Raw genomic sequence first — 22166 nt, 5'->3', positions numbered from 1 at the left:
GTATTTTACATGCAACTCGCTTAAATTTCATCCGTTTGTCGTAATTTTTGTTTAATTTAGAAGGTAATCGAAGGCCGAATAGAATGTAGTTGAAAAAAAATAAATTTGGGTCCTCGGACTAAGGCCGGTACTAGGGCCCTATGTGTATTTATACTCAATAAATTAAAATTTTAGGGCTATTTGAAATTTTTGTTTCATTTGAAAGGAACGTCGTACGGGGCTTCGTAATTGCGCTATGCGCAATTTCTAAGATGTACACATTCCATAATAATTTTACTTTAACTACATTAACCGGCGCAATAGGTTTACGGTCAAAGTAGGGTGACAGACGCAATAGGGTCACGTACGCAATAGATATACGGGTTTGTACGGGGCTCAGTCGCAGCAAACGCTCCGACTGTTCTGATGGCTCGTTTTTATGGATTTGTGATAATGGAATCTTAAAATTTCCGGAATCACCAACAAAAACTTCCACATAAGAAGCCCTAGACTGGAAAACTAGATTTTTGAGAATGGTAATGATTTTCAATGATATTTAATGAAACTATCAACCTCTACGACTCACACTAACGTGATATGCGACAATTTGCGGCACTGTAACTTCTTTTAGAGTATCATCCAGTGATTCAATCTTTTACTTCATTCGTTTTAACTCACATTTTGCTACGTAAGACACAAGCATATTTTTGCCGACTTTGTCTTGAACTGACTAGCGAAAAGCTTCACTAAAAATGATCTTAAAAGTTAACGAAGTTGACCCATTAATTTAAAGTGCTTCAGACAAACACTTTTCGATTTTTAACCAATTCAAGAAAATCCGAAACGTTTTGTGTTGTTCGTTCAAGGCTCTTTATGTATAGTCTCATCCACTGATAATAATTACGAAAGCCGAAAGAATCATCGTTTAGCACAAACAAAAATACATTAAAATGTGTAACGAAATCCACTGCTTGTTGGAACGTATAAAAGCTTTATCCAAATGATGGTCTCTAGAGTAGAGAAATTTGTATACTTCACACAACCAAGTGTTTGCGCTACATTTATTGTATACCTATATGGGACACACTTTCATTATATATAAATATAAATTTGGTGAACTGCGACAGCTTGATACGAAATAAATAATTGTCGGAAAAATGTAATATAGAAAGAAGCTCCTTAAAAATCGTAATCGTCAAATATTTATCCTTTGTGTCCTTTAAATTAAAAGCGGACTTTCGTTTATAAATAGTTAAAATCGTCCCTTCAATGGTAAGTTCGCAACGATGTCGTCATATTCATGACGACTTTCTGTTGTTTACCTAAAAGACGAGGACAAAAAAACAATGTAACATTTCACTGCCATCATATACTTGTCGATTGTTTGTCTCTTTACGTTGTTCTCACTTTTTGCATAAAAAAGCGAGCACATTATTTACTTGGAAGTGTTCTTATACTCGGTATATGTTTATTGTACATAGACCATGATTATATCTCTGTTATTTAGTGTCCTTAGTGTACATAAAGAAAAGCAACACAATTTCACATTCGCTTTGGAGCTTCTACCAGGGACCTGTTGCAATACAATATGCGGGGAATAGAAAGTTTTGATGTGAAATCGGTCGTTTTGCGCATGTCTCCAAACAGTGGCGGACTTGATAAATATGATTTTTGAACATTTTTCATGAAATAACGAAGCTAATCGACAGATTTCTATTTCTAATCGATTCCGATCAGATTAGGTCTGCTCACAATGTCAACAGTTTCAATTCGGACAATTCCTTAAGTCCATCGTCTACTACATTCAATTCAGTGTCTACTGACTACGTCTTTGCCTTATCTCCACCTGCCGCTCCCAACAGAGTCAATGTTTTCAGATTATTACGACGACAGTGCTTTCAAATCATGCGTTGAAGGACATTCTCTGGCCTTTCACAATTCCCATTTCTCATTCAACAGAGTGTGGTGTATTACAGAGCATTGTGTACGTTCGTCCGTGTAAAAAACTGTTTCCCATATTTTTTGTGTGTATCTCGTAGTCAAATCAGGCAATAGACATTTTTTGTGTTTCGGTGATGCCAGTTTACAAGTGATATTTGTCGCCCATCATTAGAACGAATGGAAATTCTTTAGTGCGTAAAATGCGAAGAAAATTCGGTTTGAAAATCCATCGGAATTATACTTGAAAAAGTGAATAGCGACATCCAAATAAGAAAACGTTGTGAATGTGAAAGAAATTGTTGCGTGTCCACAGCAAAAAAAAATATGTTGAATTTGTTGATTCTCGTTATATAGATGTATGTATACAGTGGAGAGTTCAACAGTTTGTATTTTGTTATATGTACGAATGTCCATTCCGTTTATAGTCTTAAATCCACACAACAGCTATTTTGTTGCAAATAAATAAGGTTCGGGAAATTAATGAGAATGGGAGTGATATGACAGCAACAGTAGCAACAACAACAGCGACAGCGAAAAAAAATAACCTTCTCAAGTTCATACGTCATTTTTCACTTTATGTATTTTGTATACCATTGCTGATGCATTTTGATCTCGGGGCGAGAAAAAAAATGTGACTTCCAATCTGATATGATTACATGATTAGGCACTGAAAGCTTCGAGCAATATTTTTGTCATTTCTCAATAAAATGTGATGATAGACTCACATTCGTATCCATTTATGATGTATTTACGCACAAATATTTTTTTTTTATTTTGCTCACAACATAAACATACCTGAGGTAATATATAGAGAGATGTACACAACATACCCCATCTGAATACACGAAACATCCATGGGATGGTATTTAATATAAGTGGATTGTACAAAGCTAGAGATATATGTACATCTATACGTCCCATCCATATTTAAGTAACTTTACAGTACAATGTTAGACTGTGAGAAATATCGATTGTTTTCGCATTTTTCCCTTATAGACGAGAGGAATATTTATGTGCTTTGCGACGAAGGTAAATTGGTTGAGGATAAAACGGAAAGCCAGAAAATTATTTATTGAATTGTTTGATTCAATTTTAATTTGAACGAACTTTTTAGATCTAAATTAATTTGAAGGTGAAAACGCTTCAGTTGGTTAATGATTTTACTTTGCGAAAATTTATCATTCGTGGTTTATGCCAATGTCAACGATTTTCGAACAAATACCATCAAACGGAAACTTTTTTCACTTGAGAAAGTCCTTGCGTTTGTATACTTTGCTCCGTTTGAATGTGTCTGGTGTCGTTCGCCTGATCAAAAATCAAATTTGTTGCTGAAAATGAACATTCTGTCACTGTAATTTGTTCGATCAAAGTGATACAGTTCATTGGTCCATATCTTTCATTTAAATATTTTAAAATTAATTGAAGTGATGGATTTGCCTTGCCGATGATATGCAAAATAATTTCAGAAATTTTCTCAATCAAACTAAGCTTAAATCTGTTAGGCTTTTTATTCAAGGTATTATCAACAGATTAACAGAAAATCTTTTACTTCGTTTGTTTTAACATACATTTTATCAAGACATCTATCGTTGCTTATTTTGCTCGTTGATCGATAGTCACAATTTGTAGAATTGACTTTTCATTGATCAACATATTCTATTCTATTTTAAAGGAAGAATCCCGTTGGTAAAAAACATTCTTTCACAGACAGTAACCATATTGTCACCTTAGCCTGTGTAAATATTGAGTCTATTACTTCGTTTGGTCAGAGAATTATTAAAATACTGACCTAAAATCTACTTCACTTGTTTCAACATACATTTTGCTATAAAAGATTTCATTTCCGACATGCCTCAGCTCATTTTTATTTCTTTGCTATCGATGACAGATTGGCCATCGGTAAAAGTTTATCTGAGTATAAATCAATTCTTAATAAAACTTTAGTTGCACGGAAAATTGCGAGACCATAATTTCTCCGCAACTTAAAACAAAATCACAAAACGAAAATCTGAAAATGGAAATTTCCATTTTTTTTAAATTTATTCAATTTTGCATTGAGTTTCAATGATAAAGCAAAGGGAGATTTAAATACACAATGACTATACAGTACTTGGCCAAACAAAAGTAGGTGAAACAGAGAAGTTGAACTTTTCAGTTGGTTTGAATTTCTTCCTCTTAAAAATTGATTCGAAGCCATGGAAAATTAAAACAGCTCAAGATGTGTATTATATACTCATCTCGATATGAAACTTATATTCAAACGAGTTATTGATTTCTGAACTATTACTGACGTTGTGATATAGATTGCAACTTTTCACAATGCCATTAGTCCTGGGCTGCAGTTTTGATGTGACATGTTAAGACAAAAATGTTATTCGTAAGTTACGAACCGTAACTCCAATGCCATATATGAAAGAGTGATTCATATATGCCAATACCATTTCGCAGAAGAAATTTGCTTTAAGGGATCAAAACCGAAAGAACTTTTACGGACCACTATATCATCTGTTATCGACAAAGCCAACGCGACACAAACGTTTTGCAGATAACGTCGTCTTATATAGCAAAAATGTTAAAACAAATGAAGTAAAAGATTTTGTTTATAATATTTTGAAAACCATTAGATTAAATCAAGTTACAGATTTGATAACTTCCTCGTGAAAGGTTAGTCATAAGATTCAGGTTTTTTGAGCTTGAGTTTAATACCGTCTGCCCTAGATAACACACGAAGAATTTGTTCTAAATAATTTTAATAAACAGTTTGTTCGATTTATCATTCGATTCTGATAATGTCCAGAATTTTATAAATTTTATGCTAAAGCTGCTACGGTACCGAAGAGACATTCCATTTTGAGTTTCTTTATTTTGAAATAATCCCAACAAATCTACAGACTTCGATTTACTGACTTCTAAACTAAACTAAAGTACCAAAGTTCGAAATAAATGCAACTTTTCAACTAATTGAATAAAAAAAACACAAACTTTCATGTACTGAACATAATATTCCTTAACACTCCAAATAACAATCAATTTGTCACATTTATCATTCGGTTTGTACCAACAATGACACGAATCCTTGCACGTCTTCTCAGAATTTCATTCAGAGCAATTTATCAAAGCAATGTTAACAATCCAGAAACACGTGAATAATACGAGAAAACTTTGTAATTTTATTTCGTTTTTTTTTCTTCTTTATTTTTAAGAGATGTGTTCAAATCTCAAAGAAAAAAAGGTGTGTGTAGTGTAGTTATCGGTCTCTGTAGAGATAGAGGAGGTTTTCAATGGTCATTATCAGTTTGCACAATAACACGCAAATAAAAACAGAACCCAAATTTAAGGCATTTTAAGGGATAAATCAATAAATTATCGATGGTGAATGTGAATCGTAGAGAGAAAAAAACGGCTGGTTTTTTATTCTGTTGATTCTTCCTTTATGAATGAATAAACCATAATCTTTGGATTTTAACATAATAAAAAGCGTCTTATGTTAAAATACCTTCGTATGCGTTCGAACAGTCGTTGGGTGAATGATCAATGATATACACTTAACGCTGCTTAGGGACGCGTGGATGGAATTTATTTTATTCAGCACTGCTAAAAGTGGGAGGCTCTAATGTTAATACACAATAAAGGAAAAAAAAAGACTTTTGCTTCTTACATTGTATCTCTGGTACTGATGCCGATGTTCTTTCTTCCTATTTCTCAGTTACATTCAAGTTCGTTCCTTTTTTATCGCTTCAAAAATTTATATCATTATGATGCAATGGTTACAATGTCCACAATATGTACATAAAATTCTACACGTGTTATTCGTAAGTATATATATCCAAACAGCCACCCGATGCTAGACTTTGTGTCTTTGATGTTCAATTAAGTGGAAAATAGCTTTTGTAACAATAATTCGGAAAATTTGTTTTCAATATCAAAATCTTTTGCCAAACGAAATACAAAAAAAAAAATCAATTTCTGTTTCGTTTGTTTGTCGTTTTGTACAATTTGGTAGTGAAGAGACCAGATGCTCTTTTAATATTTCCCATTATTACGTGAAACTCTCATATACAGACGTGAATAATAATAAAAGAAATTGATGTCCATAATAAAAGATCTATGCCGATAATAAGCTCATTTTTTGGTATTACGTTTATTTTCTGGAGTTCCTTTATACGTTTGTAATAAAGGAACGTTTCATGCGTCGATTACAGTTTACGGAGGTGAAATTTTGGTCGTACTTAAACAAACAATTTGTTTAAAATGTTCAGTTAAGCTGGTGGAAAAATGTACATTGAGCTCATGATTTTAATCAGAAAAGGTATAATTACAGTTAACTGGAGGATCTTTAGGTAATAATATAGTCTGAGAAAGGGACAACAGTGAAGCAAATCGGGACTTGTAGATGAGGTATAGTCAGCGCGAGAGGGTAACAACTATTTGTGATTTTTCTGATTTTTTTTCAGTTTTGATTTTATTTTATAGTAAAACTATACGAAAAATCTAGATTGGACTCAAATCAAGAAAAATCAACAAAATTAGTAAAAATATAAGAAGTTCAACAATTACAACATTGTATTGTAATTGTTACAGTTTATAATTCCCAGACTGTATACCATCGAATCAGTCTGTTGCCTAGAAACAAAATTCTCGAAAATTCTCCAAACTTTTCTCAATTATCGAAACGACCGTTCCATATTTTTTGCGAATATTCGAGAATTCCAATAATTTTGTTATTCGAAAATAGAGTCTGGCTCGAGGTCTAGCCAATGCATGCGCCTAAAATCCTTGTATCTTTGTTGACTCATAGCCTTTTACTGTAACTACAGTCTACTACTTCATTGTTCGAAGTAAGGGATGCAAAATCTACTACTTCATTTTAACATAAAGTTTGTTATATAAGACCATACTATCCAGAACTCAACGTCTATTTCGAATGTTGTGTCTGTCTATAGCAGATGACATCGTTTCATTAGATGGATGTTCTCGTTTAGTACTCTCTAATTGCCGAATTCAAGCTCGAATTAAGTGTTGTTAAGTAACCATAAGAAGCCGCATTTTAAAATCTAAAGTATGTCGCTTCGACATTTGGCACAAATTCGATTCTAGTTAGACCTATAATTCAGTGGGCATTTAATTTTGGCGAATGAGTCCAACCACGAATTTATTGCTGCCATTATTTGTACTAGAGCTAGAATTACACATTTTGGATAAATTAAATCTGGATAATGAAAAACCAATCGCAATTTATGAACGCTACCCACATTATTTGTTAATCGCACCTTGAGCTAGTTTTCATAAAATTATCTTGTGATTACTTTGTCGGAATTTTGCAGTCTGTTGGCAAAATGTATTGTAGGTAAAAATAATAGTAAACGTGGCACAAATGCCTATTTATCATTGTGATCATATCATGCCCATTTTTTACGGTTCAATTATTGCAATATAACACTTTTCATTGTAAACTGCATTTGTGTTTACATTATGTATTGACAAAAAAAACTTTTTAAAGTATAAATACAAAATCATGCAAACTCATTCACCGCAAAAACAAATCATTTTTTTGTGTGTGTTCGGAACCCTATAATGTATCGTCGATTTTATTTTGTTGGCAAATCAGTAAAGCAATTGTCGGTCTCTCTTTCAGTCAGAGAAAAACCCCAATAATTGAATTATATTTTTGTAAATAAATACCGATTTCGACAAAAGGGTTCTCTATGTGGAATCGTTGATGTTACACTGAATTTCTTTTTGCAAAAGGAGAATGAATGAATGAACGACGAAAAAAAAAAGTGAAACGAAAATAATAAAGTCTCTAAAAGTATCTTACCTTTTTTTATTTTTCGTATAGAGAAATAATGTTAGGTGTATTATTTTATGTATGGTAAAGGGTTATCTGTGTTAACCCATCATCTCGAATGTTGAGAAAAATAAAAATGCGAAGAAACTTTCTTATTGAATTATTTTATTTGAGTTTTAAAAGTGTTTTTTTCTTCACCTTCGAGCTTCTACTTTTACATTACATCCAGAGATTTTGTTTTTTTGCAATTCATGATAAGCAACGAAATGTGGGTGTTTAATGAAGCAAATTAAATTAGGAAAATAAAACTTACTTGAATAAAAAAAAAACGGCGGCATTTCAACTTTAAATTAATATTTATTATGTTTGAATCATTTTCGAGACGAGGAGGTAACAAATTATATACACTGGCAACAGAAGAAAGTTTTGCATAACTTTCATCCATAGACATACTCGTTTGACACAGTGAGTCACTGGCAGTATGTCTCATTGAAATTGCTAATTAATCTTAATCTCAGCGAGGGTAGGTCTACAAAGTTTTTACAACGGATCCTTTGTGAGACTCCTGAAAAATTCGTTTGGTCTGAAAACCTTAAAGACTGGTAAAAATGCAATATGATCGATTTTATTATTTACTCGTATAGGTATTCATAACAAAAAGAAAAACACACTAGGCACGACATTGTTGTACATTCTGAATTTAAAACAAAATCGTTTGAACTAAATCTTGCGATAAGTGGAACATTTCACTAATTAAAATACAAACGTTAAAGAAAATTTTATGCACTGGTACCGATCATAGATACTGGTCATGCAAGTCCTTTGTGGAAAGGTTAGGTTCGGTCGTTCACCGGGAGTTCCATGGAGAAATGGTAACCATATATCTGAGTGTCGATAGCCAGTAATTTCTTCGATTTTGCGTCGATTGTGGTCAAAAACGGGCAGCTTGTAGTCCTTTGTTTGACAAGCACTGAGAAAAGTCATCAATTTCACAAAATTTTCATAATTTTCATAAACTGCACAATTTTCTCAGAGCTGGTCAAACTGCTACAACTAAATTTATTTTCTGTTGAAAACTAACACATTCGTTGATCGGAATTGCGGTCGTATATTTAAAAAAAAAAGGATTCTGGCGGAAAGATATCATCAAAAGTAAATTAATATCCAGTATTTAAAAATCGACCAAATGTACGCTTTTCACAATTTTTTCTTTAGTTTTGGGAGCCGCGATACGAATCTTGTAGACTTGCAAACGAGAGTTTGATTTTATTTGTTCGTTTAGAGACCTAACTTTAAAGACCGTCTTTTGCTGCGAATAACAAGTGCAGTCTGCGACCAACAGCTAAGCTAAAAGTATGCAAATACTCTTAGAGGACCTAAGACACACTTGGGTGATATAGAAAAATTCCATGTGGCATTGGAATCGAGTCCTAATCACTTTGGTGGAAGGCTAGTACCTAATCACTGTGCCATACCGTGTGAGGAACTCTTACTCGGCAAGCACTCATAGTTCTGAATAATTTTATACTTTAGTACAATTTATAAGGACTCCATTTCTTATAATGTACTGTTGGAAAAGGTTTCTACAATATGCGTCATGAGCACACGGTTTTAAGAGATAGAAGGGACCAAGGATTATTTACGGGAATTTTAATTCTGCAGATTCTGAAAAGTTCCGAAAAATTCCGAAAACCCATTTTAGAATCTTTTTACAATTTTTCGGAATTTTCAGAATCTCACCCGAAAGACATCCAAATCGGTGTCAAAATGAAACTTTTAAAGTAATGAGCCAAACGACGAATGTAGTTGAAATATAACATTTTTGGAGGAAGGTTTTCGGTGCCTGACAAGTTGAACATTCGAAAATTAGACTCATACTCTCAGCAAAAATTGTATGTTTCAATTGCATTCGCTACCTTCAATACCTTCATTTTGCCACAAAAGTCATAGAACAAATGTTTTTTATGTTATAAAATCAAACAATATTACACCAATTAACATCCGCACCCTGATGAGGGACGATGAAGTTCTTGGGCTCTGGGTCTATTACTTCATTCGTTTCCATATATATTTCAGTATATATGACCGTGTCAACCCTGGGTCTTCGTTCATTTTTGTTGTTGCTGTCGATAACAAATGATTAGACGTTCCTGAGTGGTATTGTTTCTTTTTTGTTCAGACCAATCATCTGCCGATTAAAGTTAATTGGTTCTCTTTCAATATCATGTCGAGTCGACATTGTCGACCAGACAAATCTAGTTTTAGTCAGACCGAATTTTCACAGGTATTTCTAACATACGACTCCTCCTATTGGCTTGCATATCTTCCGAGTTGAAACATTCAATCTGAATTTGCGGTGCAATAAAACTTTTTTGAGTGTAAATGTGATTTACGTAAGAGAATCTACCACGTAACGTATTTGGATGATATTTGTTTGAACTTTGCTTGCTTTTCAACACAGAAACTGTCTGACTTATTTAAATGCCAGCATCCATTCAGCAAACTTTTCCATAAAGTATTCACACGAGTTTTGTTAAAGTTTACCGCCAATTTATTATTGATAGAGTGGCTAGATACAGAAGTTCAAATTATTTGATTAATTTCGTTGCTTTTACTCTCAGTAAATATTTTATCAAAAACTAATCGCCCGAAATGAATGCATTTTCCTCGTAAGTTGAGGCTATACACTATACAGTTGTACGTTAAATGTAGAACTTTATGCTCTCGTTTCTATTTCTGTTCATAGTTTTGGTGGTTACTAGAATACTCGGTAGAATATTCATTTGCTTAATTAGAAGCCAATGGCTTTTTGGACGGATGTTTGTAGCCGAACTGAAACACTTTCTTTCGAAAGTCGTCGTAGTTTTAATATATTACACGAAAGAATATTTCAAAAAGAAAACTTTGTGAAGCTTCCAAAGAAAATGTTCATATTTCAAACGTTATGTGAACGTACTGCACGTCAGGCATATCATATTCTAATAATAAAATCTGCTACTTCAGCTGTTAAACTGTAATTTCAGATGCTTGATGCAGAATATTTTACTTCGATTGTGCGTTTGCTATGAAAGGCAGAATTGGCGTCAGCTCATTGCTTATTTTTGTCTGACCTTATCTTAAGTTGTACAATCATGCACATGAGATGCAACGGCTATGTTTTAATCTGTCAATAATAACATCTTCATTTAGTTATAAGAAATATGTGGAAGCACAAGAAGCATAAAGAAACGAAAATTGAAGAACTCAAGCCAACGTTGCACGACCCCAAAGAATAATGTGCCTCTCAGTTAAAACTGTGACACGTTCAATGGGGAACGAGTTCATTCTCTTGTTTCATAAACTTGACTCTCGTTGCATTAAAATGTAAAAACGTGAGACAAAACCTATTTCACTTCATGTCTAAAATAATAATTCCTGTTTTTTAGTAAAATGAAAAATATTTTTCTCAATAATAGCATGACAAAAGAAGTTCATTTCCATCCCATTTTCTTACTATTACTATGAAATAGCATGTCGCTTTCACGAATATTATTAATCTGATTGTTGGGAACTGTTTCTGACATTGTTCGGAGTAATTTGCCTGTAGCTTGATAATCAAGCCTTGATTAGTCATTTTATCTTGGCATGTAGCCTCAATTTTGCGATGTTGTTGGAGTGTTTCAACAATCTTTTGTATAAAAATAATAATCCTGCTGCAATCAGATGTTCATTCAAATTGTTTTTGTTTGTGTAACAGGTCGTTATATGATTTTCGCCGTAGTCAATTGGGAATATAATGAGGTCACATTCAATTTCATTTCACGATTTTCGCCGGTATTCTGAGAAAATTTGCCGTGCAATATTTCGGCCTAAAGAATAGTGATGCACGCCTGAGGCTTTTTTAATGGGCGAAAGGATCGTTGTTGATATCAAAAATTCTTTTTTCAAACACTCTATCTGATATTAATCCAGCCATACTTTTCCAGCTTTATCGACGCTTTAATTTATGAAGGTTACGATGCTCTGAAGATGACTACAGTTCAAAAAATTAATTTCACAGAAGTTGTTCATCTAAAGAAAATCGACCTTTTACATACGGTGTATCACACGAATTATTAAATCTGGTACATCGTTTGATTCATACTGATTAATACGAAATCTATTACTTCGTTATTATTAGCATACATTTCGCTATAAGTCCACATAAACGAAGCTTATAGCATATTATGGTCGTTGCTGTTGATAGCAAATGACTATATTTTTTGCCAAAAGTCTAAAGATTTGATTTGTGGACATTTTTTTAATTTTCTTTAACATTTGAGAAGTTGAGAGTCTTAAAGATTTGCAGGACTTGTGCATTTGTGGGTTTCGAATTTTATTTTCGATGACTTCTTTTCGAAAATAAAATTGACCACAATAACATCCACACCACAAATGTGTTAGCTTTTAATAAAAATATTTTTGTTTGTGGCAGTTTGACCGTCTCTGAGAAATGTCCGCAATTTATGCAAATTTAGGCGTATTCACGATTCATCATCGGAGCCTATTTTTGGGATTTTTTAGCCCCGTACGAAGTACAAAGGGGCTTATAGGATTACGATGCCGTGTGTAATTGATGGAATTCGAAGCAGACGGTAAGGGCAAAGTATTTGCCTATGTTCATAGATGACGAATCCGCAATAAAAATTTTGTCTGTCCGTCTGTCTGCCACGTCGATTACTTGAGTAAATCAAATCCGATTGCAAAAAAAAAATCCCTGAAAGATAGTCGAAAGCTAAGTTTGAAGATGGACATATTCGGGTCGGCCCTTCGTGAGTTAGGGCCACCTGAGTGATTTGAGGTATTTTGGTGATATTTATAGAAAACAAACGATGGAAATGTAAATGACGCGGCAAATGATAGGTATTGTCAATACCAATTCAGAAAACAAAGTTTTTTTTAAATCGGGTGAGTGGACCTTCATTTTGAAGGTAATCGAAGGCCGAATAGAATGTTGTTGAAAAAAAAAAAAATTTGGGTCCTTGGACTAAGCCGGTACTAGGGCCCTATGTGTATTTTACATATAACTCGAGCAAATTTCATCCGTTTTTCGTAATTTTTGTTTCATTTGGAAGGTAATCAAAGGCCGAATAGAATGTAGTTGAAAAAAATTTTAAATTTAGGTCCTCGGACTGAGGCCGATACTAGGCCCTTTGTGTATTTATACTCAAAAAAATAATTTTTTAGGGCGATTTGAAATTTTTGTTTCATTTGAAAGGAACGTCGTACGGGGCTTCGTAGTTGCGCTATGTGCAATTTCTAAGATGTACAGATTACATAATAATTTTACTTTAACTACATTAACCGGCGCAATAGGCTTACGGTCAAAGTAGGGTGACAGACGCACTAGGGTCACGTACGCAATAGATATACGGGCTTGTACGGGGCTCAGTCGCAGCAAACGCTCCGACTGTTCTGATGGCTCGTTTTTCTTCTAAATTTGATGAAATCTTAGCGAATTCTGGAATTCTGCCTCTCATTAGGCACAGATAATCATATCTTCTGTAACCGGAGACGATTAGTCACTTTGAATTGCAATCAATAAACATCTAAAAATCAGTAAAGATTCACGTATGGATCGGACGGATAGAAAGTTAAAATATAAACTTCTGGCCTCCAGCAAACTTTATATTTCCACACATTTTCACTCTGGCATTGGTTGTCGTGACAGGATAATAAAAAGGCGGATTTTTTTTTAAATTTTAAATTCCTACTTTGTCGTAAAAATAGCAAAATTGAATCGAACAATAGTTTCAATTCCAGGGCACAACATTTTAAGCTTATCGTTAACACAATAGATATTTTTAAAATCATTTTAATGCATCAACACAAACACAAAATCAATAAACTTTTATTATAGTTTCAACGGACATGACAGCTAATGAACCCGTAATTAATAGCACCACAAATGTAATTATTTTACCATAATTGATATTCGAAACGCGAAGTGAGAGCCTAATAGTGCCCTACTTGCTGGTGTTCCGATAAAAAAAATAATAATTGCCATTGTTTTAATGTGTAATCAAAGTGATTTCTATGTATGTACATTATTCAAACCACCAGACAAATTTCAAATGGAAATTTAATGAAATATACATAGGAGCGTACATACCATACATGCCACAGAATACCACGAAATTCAATCAATATATTCGGAAAATATGCTGCACATTTTCTTTTCTCTATGCCAAAACACAGCTCAAAGTTTATTGTATATATATTGCGATCACGACAAAAAAAAAACGCACAGAAGAGAAGAAGCACTGTATTTAATATAAAAGAATTTTTATTTTGATATTGGTAGCTATAATTCAATATATCGCATCAGCGCAACCCCTATTTTTAGACAAATATATGTTATTTGGTACCATCCCATTTTACATGTTTTTATTATGGCAGTGAAAAAAAGCCATTTATAAACATGTTCGGTTATCATGCATTTTAAGTGGAGAGTAATTGTTACAATGTATCCCCACATATAACATATATGAATAAATCGTCAGATAATTCCTTTTATATACGAAATTAACAATTAGATTCGTATGTTGTATTTACCGAATCGAGAAAAAAAAACCAACAAAAATGTGTTCGTACCATTAAACGAGAATCATCCACTCTCGAATAATTTTTATTGAAAAAAAGGACGACGAACACATTTTATTGCCATAGCAAATTAGAAGGTAAAAATTGGATATATTTCGTTCACCAGTGCAAAATTCTGTGTTTTTTTTTCCTCTCGATATTGTTGATCCATGGTGTCCTTATTCATTACTCTCGAGGTAATTTATTTGAATTAGATTTACTGCAGATGCGCTTAGCAAAGTAAATATGTACACGATATATACCTTTCGCAAGGGCATAATATGAATTTCAATAACCGATTTTTGTTTGAAAAAGAAGAGAATTGGTTTTTTGCTTGTTCGGTTCGGTTGTACTGTGTGCTGTAAAAGAGGTTCAGTTCGGTTAAGACGGATGAGTGTTAGCCCTCGAGTGTTTTCACATGCAATTAATCAGAAAAGAGTTGAGCTGTTTCGGTACTTAGACATCCTTTCAGAAATGTTTCTATCGGTCGTGACAAATATTTAAGACATTAATTGTCTGCGTAAAAAGTGCTTTGCCAATATTCATATCTCATATCTCATTTTTAACGTAACATTCAGTCGAGTAATAACTAAGAATTTGAATATAAAATCGGAGTTGAGTAAATATTCCCTTAAGATCAAACATCCACTCTCGCACAACACTATATTCGACTTTATGTTTAATATGACATTGAATTGGAATAGGAAATTATGTAATGCGAACATCATCATCTATATTATATATATCAACAACCATTCATACAGCACCAGTTCATATGTTTTTTGCGAAAGTGTAAACACATGAAGAGAAGCTAATGATGAACAAAAAAAAAAAAATCTTGCGCACACTTTTCAATCCCGGAAGTGTGTATATAAATAAATGTTTGAAGTCTCGCAGGACTAATTTGTCAGCTCTACAACATAAAAGCACGATTTGCACAAAAACCCCGTCATCGTAATGATATTGTTGCTTTCTGTATGTTTTAGGTGATGTAGCTCTGAACAATGTGTGCGGACATTTTGTGCGTATCCTTAATTATGTTTAATGATACAATTTTCACGGGCATTACGAACGTTGAAGTCAGAAGAAAACGAGACCCGTACGAAACATTTTCCTGCGTTTCGTTTGCTATTTATGGAGAACTTGTTGGACGTTTGTAGAAAATTTGTCTCTTACTTCTATCAATCCAAAAAAATCCATGAAATGGATATGAAATCTACTACTTCATTAGCTTAAACATTCATTTTGCTACAAAACGGCATTAGCCATAGGTCATCCTTTATTTTGTTTGCCACTGTTGTTTGCAGATGCGGCATTGAATTGAACTATAAGCTCATTTTGCATTCGCTTTTTAGTGGAAAGTAAGCATCCTTCCAAGAACGTTTCTTTGTATCCTCTACTCTACTCTTGTTCTCATAAATCTCTAAAACTTTACTTTGAGAATCGTTTTCTGTTAACTGTTCATGCCTTATTCGTGATAAATCTTTGTGTTCGTTAATCCTCACTTACCCCGAAGCACTTTAATTGTTGTCGAACCGACTACGTATACAATACCATGTTCTTAGTCTTATGATCCTTGATGGACTTTATCTTCTTTCTGCATTACCTTGACAGACTTGTTTGGATACCATTCAGAGAATTTTGATTTTTTTTTATCACTTCCCTTTTGTTCATCATGTTAAAGTCAGCAAATTTCTCATTCATCCTTCTTCCTTTTTGTAGTCTGATACCCAATTCACCATATCACAATCAAATCCTAAGACCAGTACGTCGTACGTACAGGCCTAAGAATTTTGTGAGATTGATAAAGACCACACATCATTTCTAAAAACAAATTCCGGACTATGTGTTAGCTCCAAGATAAAGTGAAAAGAACAACACGGACAACAAACGTACATATAACAGTTGCACATCCAAATGTGATAAGATATCGTAAATAAGTACAAAACGAATACTGCAAGCAGAGAGGTTGTAGTGAAAATTAAAGCAAAAAACTAATTGTGATAAACATGAGTGGATTGGGTCCAGCTGCATGTTGGTTAGCGCACAAGCGATTAGAATCGTGGTCAAGAATAGCCAAAGAACGCGTTGGAGCTGTAAGAAAGAGCGATAAAAGCGAAGATGAGAAAAGTTCAGCATCGACGACACATCGCGATTCGAATTCTGTGTCGTCTTCGTTAGAGGTAAAAATATGAATGGAAAATTTACCCCGTATTACCTTGGCATCTACCTACAAACACCACGCAAAATCTCACATTCGATGTAATTAAAAATTCCCTTTTCTTTTCGTCAATTTTAGGAATGCAATGTTATTCGTGAACCGCATGCAATACAACCCGTTTCATCCGTTCCGGCCCATACAGTTAACACTGAGCATTTAAGAGGTCCTTTGGAGGTAACGCCGAGCCCCCTACACTCGTACCTTCAGCATCAAAGCAAATCTTTTCCTCCTCGCCTGCAGAGAACGCCATCTGTTTCTAGTCAAAGTAGCTTAGATAGTGCACCATCTCGTCAATCGGTACTTATTCCTATTTATGAATGACGATTCCCCATACTTAACAGAATTTTTTGAACTCATTACAGGGTCATAGAGGATCATCACCTCAAATCGTAAGTTTGTTTCATCTCTAAACAGAAATTTGCTGTCTCGACTATTACTGGCGATACAACTTGCCATTCCTTTAATTAGATTTCAATTAAAATTACTGAAAATTTCCTAGGCTATCAGAGCATACGGACCGGACGGCCGAACAGCTACGACGAGCGAACATTCGAGTCTACAATGTCCTCGATCTCCCAGTCCGATGCGTGCTATAAGTCTTGATGCTCGGTGCTCATCACCTTCGGATTCTGATATTCGCACAACAAGTCCATCTCAAAGCAGTTTGGCATCGTTAGCTAGTGGCAGCGCTTGCGGAAGCAGTATCTGTCTATCCCCAAAACTTGGTCGATGTTTATCTCCATTACTCATTCCACCAAGGACTCCAGCAGGTATTCCTCTTTCGGTTTACATTGAGAAGAAACGTTAATCCACATGGATTTTATCACAGGTATAGACCCTGGTTGCGGTCCAGCTAGTCCATTAGGTGCTTTGCAACCAGATCTATATCAACGGCCAGACGGACCAATATATCTTACAGCGCCAGAAAATAGCGTCGCTTTGGGAAAGCTTCACTTGCGAATTAGATACGATTCTCATCTCTTCGACTTAGCCGTGCATTTAATTGAAGCCCATAATCTATGTCCAATCGAGGAGGGTGGGTTCCGAGATCCATATGTGCGACTGCAACTTGAACCGGAAGTGGACACCAGAAAACGACAAACGGCAATACATCGCGGAGAAGCACATCCATATTTTGATCAGAATTTCAAATTTCCGGTTAGCAGAGATCAACTGCAAGGCAAAGAACTAATACTGCAGGTGCTCGACTATGACCGATATTCGCACAACGATATTATTGGTGAGGTTCGCATTGGTATTGATGAACTCGATCTGTCTAAGTCAGTTGAGGTGAGTGAAATAACGGGAAATATTCTCGTCTTGTCTCGAATATCAATTGAATTATGTTGTTCTTTGCGGGCACAGATATGGGGCGATTTGATACGAATGAAGAAACCACCAGAAGATCGTCCGGAATTGCTGATTTCATTAACATATTTACCTCAAGCGGAAAGATTAACATTCAACATCATGAAAGCTAAAAATTTAAACACACACCATGAACCATGGGTTCGAGTGAGTATTCGTGTCGGTTTTAAGTCTTGAAACTGGCTCGACACAGTCCATCTTCGAGCTGACAAACATTTGTTCTCTCTTCAGATTTATCACATTGTTAATGGAAAACGTGTGAAAAAACGCAAAACTGCCACGCTCAAATTCGACGATGTACAGAATCCACTTTGGAATGAATCCTATTCCTTTAGCATGCCACAATCCATCATGCAAACGACAGCATTTGAGGTTTGAACTGACCAGAATGATTTCGATTCATAGAAAACCCGCAGCGTAACCATAACAAAATTCATTTCTTGCAGATTTATCTAGTCACTTCCGGTGGCGAATCGAACGCTATAAGCTGTGGCATCGGACCAGAGGAGACTGGTTCTGGAAAGCAGCATTGGATTGATATATTGCACAATCCGCGGAAACCAATTGCAATGTGGCATTATCTGAGATAAGAACATTTTGAATCGGAAAACCTATCGCAGACGACAAAGTCGCAGAAGCAACATTGTATTAATAGCCAAATGTGAAGTAAGAGATTTGTTTGCATCAATTTCTTAAAAATGTTTAGAACAAATGAAGTAATAGATTCAATCATTATATTGAATAAGATTGCCGTCTGCGGAAGGTTAACATTTCACTTAGGGTTTCATAAATAATAATGTAAGATGAAATGCGAGGATGTTCCTTTCATCCATATAAGGACCGTAGAAAATTACTTCTCCCAACCATTATTTTACCATGCATGTGATGCATAAAACAAAATATTACGACAGAACACTAGTTACTAAACCATCAATCTTAACGTCTTCCACTTTGTGAGATTATTTTTGATCAGTTCAGTCTGTCTGTCGATCTATTGGTTTAAAATATTTTGAAAATTTTTGTAACAAGACAGTAGACTTCTGAGCTGCTACAGAAATGTGAGCGTTGATCATGCATTTTAGATGAACATTGGCAGTAGTCAGAGCACAGCCCAGTAGTCAGAGCAGTGCTGTGGTCAGAGTCAAAAACATTCAAGAGTCATCCTAATCCGAAAACAATTAAAAACTTGAATTGTATGCTTGCAGCTGAGGCAGTGAAATTTCAGCTTTTTTTAAATTGTATGTGTGGATCAGCTGAAAAACTGGAAGAGAATTCATGCTGAAATTTCACTACCTCCGACTGCATCAGAGCTTTATATTCAGGTTTTACAATCATGTCAAGTATTTCAATCAGTGTTTTGTGAAGCTTTGAATTGTCCCACTGGTCGAAGACCAATTGTGGTCTGAAAGATCAAGTGAGGTAATTTTCGAAAAAGAGCCGGTCCTGACCTGACTTTAATATTGTTTTATTGAAATCGGTCAGGTCAAGTCAATATTGATCATAAGATCTAGCTCAGGTTCAGGTATTTCCAAGTCAGTTTCAGGTATATTGGAAGTGTGATTAGAAGGTGAAAAATATCGAGAAATATTGTACTTGAAACTCTTAATGTTTCATCACGTTGCAGAGGTATCGAAAGGTGTTCACCAGAACGTTTTTTCAAAACGCGAACTTAACAATCAAATCAAACTGAAACGAAAGATCTTTCGCTGACAATGTGTGAAACTGTATCATGACTAGATCCGTCACGTCTCTCGTTCCGCAAAGTTTCCACTCTCTGAAATGCAGTGGTTTTTGCTTCATACATTTTAAATATAGACTCTGCTGCCGAGCTCTGCCGTAACCTTTCACATTTTAACGGACAGAGAAACCTATATATTCATGTTAGTTGAAACTATTCCTGTAAACAGAACATAAAATTCCTTCGACCTCGTTAAATTACACATCTGCCCAGTTAATGTTCTTCCTCCTCTCGTTTAAAAATTTTATTCGTTTAATATGCCAGGGACTGTGAACCATTTGATAGTCGAGAAGAACATGTGGTTTATAGCCATTTTGATGGGCTTTTCGCACGGCATGAGGAACCATTCCATCAATTATTGCTAAAATAAGCTGCTGCTGCTGGTAATGTTTACGGGCAGTTAACGAGTGTTGGTAAAAACTTTATCTAACGCCATTTCCGGCGCTTATCAACGCACATAATACAGTTCTGTTTATTTATTTAGAAAAATATTTTTCCATGAAAAATATAAAAAATAAATTTCATGCACACAACCTACATACCGACACACATTAATGATGTATTATGGTATGGTATACTACATGTAACTTATGTCGATGGCATGGTAGAGGAAGTTTGGTTTATTAAATTTCTTTTGAAATGTTTTTCTTTTTTTAATTCTGGTAAACTAAACGAAGCATTTAAGTAAAAATTTAGAGAGTCAACCATCTGAGATCCGTTTCACCGAGCACAAATTCGCCTTGAATAATTTATGTGTCAATCACTCTTCAAATCATAAATTCATTTTATAGGCCAACCATATTCAGTATTTAAATGAACCCTCGAACCTGAATATAAATTACAATATAAAAGTTGAATGAGCAGAGAAAAAAAAATAAAAATTTTTGTTTCCTTCAAAGTGAATAGGTTTTGAAAAAAAAGTTATTTAGACAACAACAACAGTGCTCCATTTCATATATACTTATTTGTATGCGCTGTTTGGTTGACATATTTTCAAGTGCTCTGTGGGAATTTTTGAAATTTTTATTTCGAATCGATGATATTTTCCTTTTATGTCAGAACATTGGTTTCACTTACATGATTGAAGAAGTACTGAATGCGTCGCTGATGGAGCACTGAACTATGCTGAATAATTTTTTTTTTTAAATAATATTTCGATCAATGAAATTGCTGTCGTAAACCTTAAAATCGCGACTATAAAGAGAAAACGTCATTCATATCAGAAGCCTTTCAAGGGCGTTATTATATCCTGATGAAAAATTTACCATTTACTTTTATGCACCAGTAGGAATATGTGATTCCATAACGTGTAAGAAAGCTTAATTGAATTTGAATACAATTGTGGTTAACTTTGCACAATTCTTACTTTCGTTTAGATGTATTCTGTCTGGACGTTAGGATTAAGGTTTCAGGCTAAGCATTGAAATTAATTTGAAATACAAAAATTCGCCTAAGAATCCGGTGAAATTAATCTCACCAAAGATTTGACAAAAATCAAAAATCGTCTATGTATTGAAATTGAGGTTCGTCCAGCGTCCACTCTTACAAAATTGTCGAGGGATAAATCACTCTCGCGATTAAACAGGATTGAGTGGGATTAAATGGTATTATTAGTGATCCAATGGGAAGTGATTTCACCCTCGAAAATTGGCTAATTTGAAGGCTCGTTGCAGGCCGTGATTGTAAAATTAATGCTTCGACATAGGGTCTATGTTAATGGCTGCATCTTTAGTCAGGTCAACTACAGGTTAGAAATGAAGTTTTGTATACATTCCTTACCATATCATCTACATGTGCATTGAAATAACTCCATTTAAAAATCACCTCCGGTCTATTGCGAACTAAAATGCGTCCGACACAATCGACTTTTACCTTTTATGGCACAATTAAAACTAACGAAAAATTTGAATTTTTGTAACATAAAAAACAGGTTCTGCTGTGTTTGTACCTTTTACTGTATATTATCAATATACCTGTGTTAACATCATCGACAACTACAGGCGTTATCAAATTCTGTCGAATGTGATCCTATCAATACTAGGGGGGTCCAAAAAATAAAAGTGTCGAGGAAGTTGGCGGACCCCTGGGAAAATAAACCTTTATGGCCTCCTGATAAAAATTGTATATGGGGCCGATGCGATCCGAGTTGGTTTATGGGTCGCTCAAGGACGAAATGTGTGAAAAAACACTGAAATTTTCCATACATTTTTTCCATTACTTTGTATGAGAAATTTTTTTTAACGACAATATCAAACTTTTTTGGTCCAGACAACTTAGATTAGATGCAAAAGCAACAAAAATGCGTTGGTTCCACTTTTTGGAATTTTTATATCGTCTGGGCACACCTAACAATATCGATATAGACAAAAATCGACATATAATTTCCAAGTAATACAAAGTCAGGCGAGGTCACTATTTAAATTAAGTGTTAGGTGTCGTTGTAAAGGTAATGACAGTGGCTTTCTAACGAGCCCACACACAATAAGTTTCAAGTTGGTGTCTTGACGTAACAGTCATTTGAAAATTGCCTG

The 22166-nt window shown here is 34.6% G+C and overlaps 1 protein-coding gene across 1 annotated transcript; it reads left to right on the top strand.

Moving 5' to 3' along the window:
• Window positions 1-1893: 1893 nt before the first annotated feature.
• Window positions 1894-21739, top strand: LOC119078303 (synaptotagmin-5). The gene is made up of 9 exons (XM_037185805.1): window positions 1894-2320; window positions 16162-16491; window positions 16608-16826; window positions 16892-16918; window positions 17029-17299; window positions 17359-17819; window positions 17895-18044; window positions 18129-18269; window positions 18344-21739. Exons 2-9 carry the CDS (start codon window positions 16318-16320, stop codon window positions 18485-18487), a joined length of 1587 nt encoding a protein of 528 aa, XP_037041700.1. The 5' UTR covers window positions 1894-2320; window positions 16162-16317; the 3' UTR covers window positions 18488-21739.
• The last annotated feature ends 427 nt before the right edge of the window (window positions 21740-22166 follow it).

The sequence above is a fragment of the Bradysia coprophila genome, unplaced genomic scaffold (genome assembly GCF_014529535.1).
Source record: "Bradysia coprophila strain Holo2 unplaced genomic scaffold, BU_Bcop_v1 contig_248, whole genome shotgun sequence".
NCBI classification, from domain to species: Eukaryota; Metazoa; Arthropoda; class Insecta; order Diptera; family Sciaridae; genus Bradysia; species Bradysia coprophila.
The sequence above is the reverse complement of the archived record's forward strand: the minus strand, read 5'-3'. Positions and strand labels throughout refer to the sequence as shown.

What these genes read in the sequence shown, in the direction of transcription:
- LOC119078303 (XM_037185805.1), top strand. Translation starts at nt 16,318, where the DNA reads ATGAGTGGATTGGGTCCAGCTGCATGTTGGTTAGCGCACAAGCGATTA. An exon ending in CTGTGTCGTCTTCGTTAGAG is followed by an intron (nt 16,492 to 16,607) that starts GTAAAAATATGA and finishes CGTCAATTTTAG; the next exon opens with GAATGCAATGTTATTCGTGA. An exon ending in ATCTGTCTAAGTCAGTTGAG is followed by an intron (nt 17,820 to 17,894) that starts GTGAGTGAAATA and finishes TTGCGGGCACAG; the next exon opens with ATATGGGGCGATTTGATACG.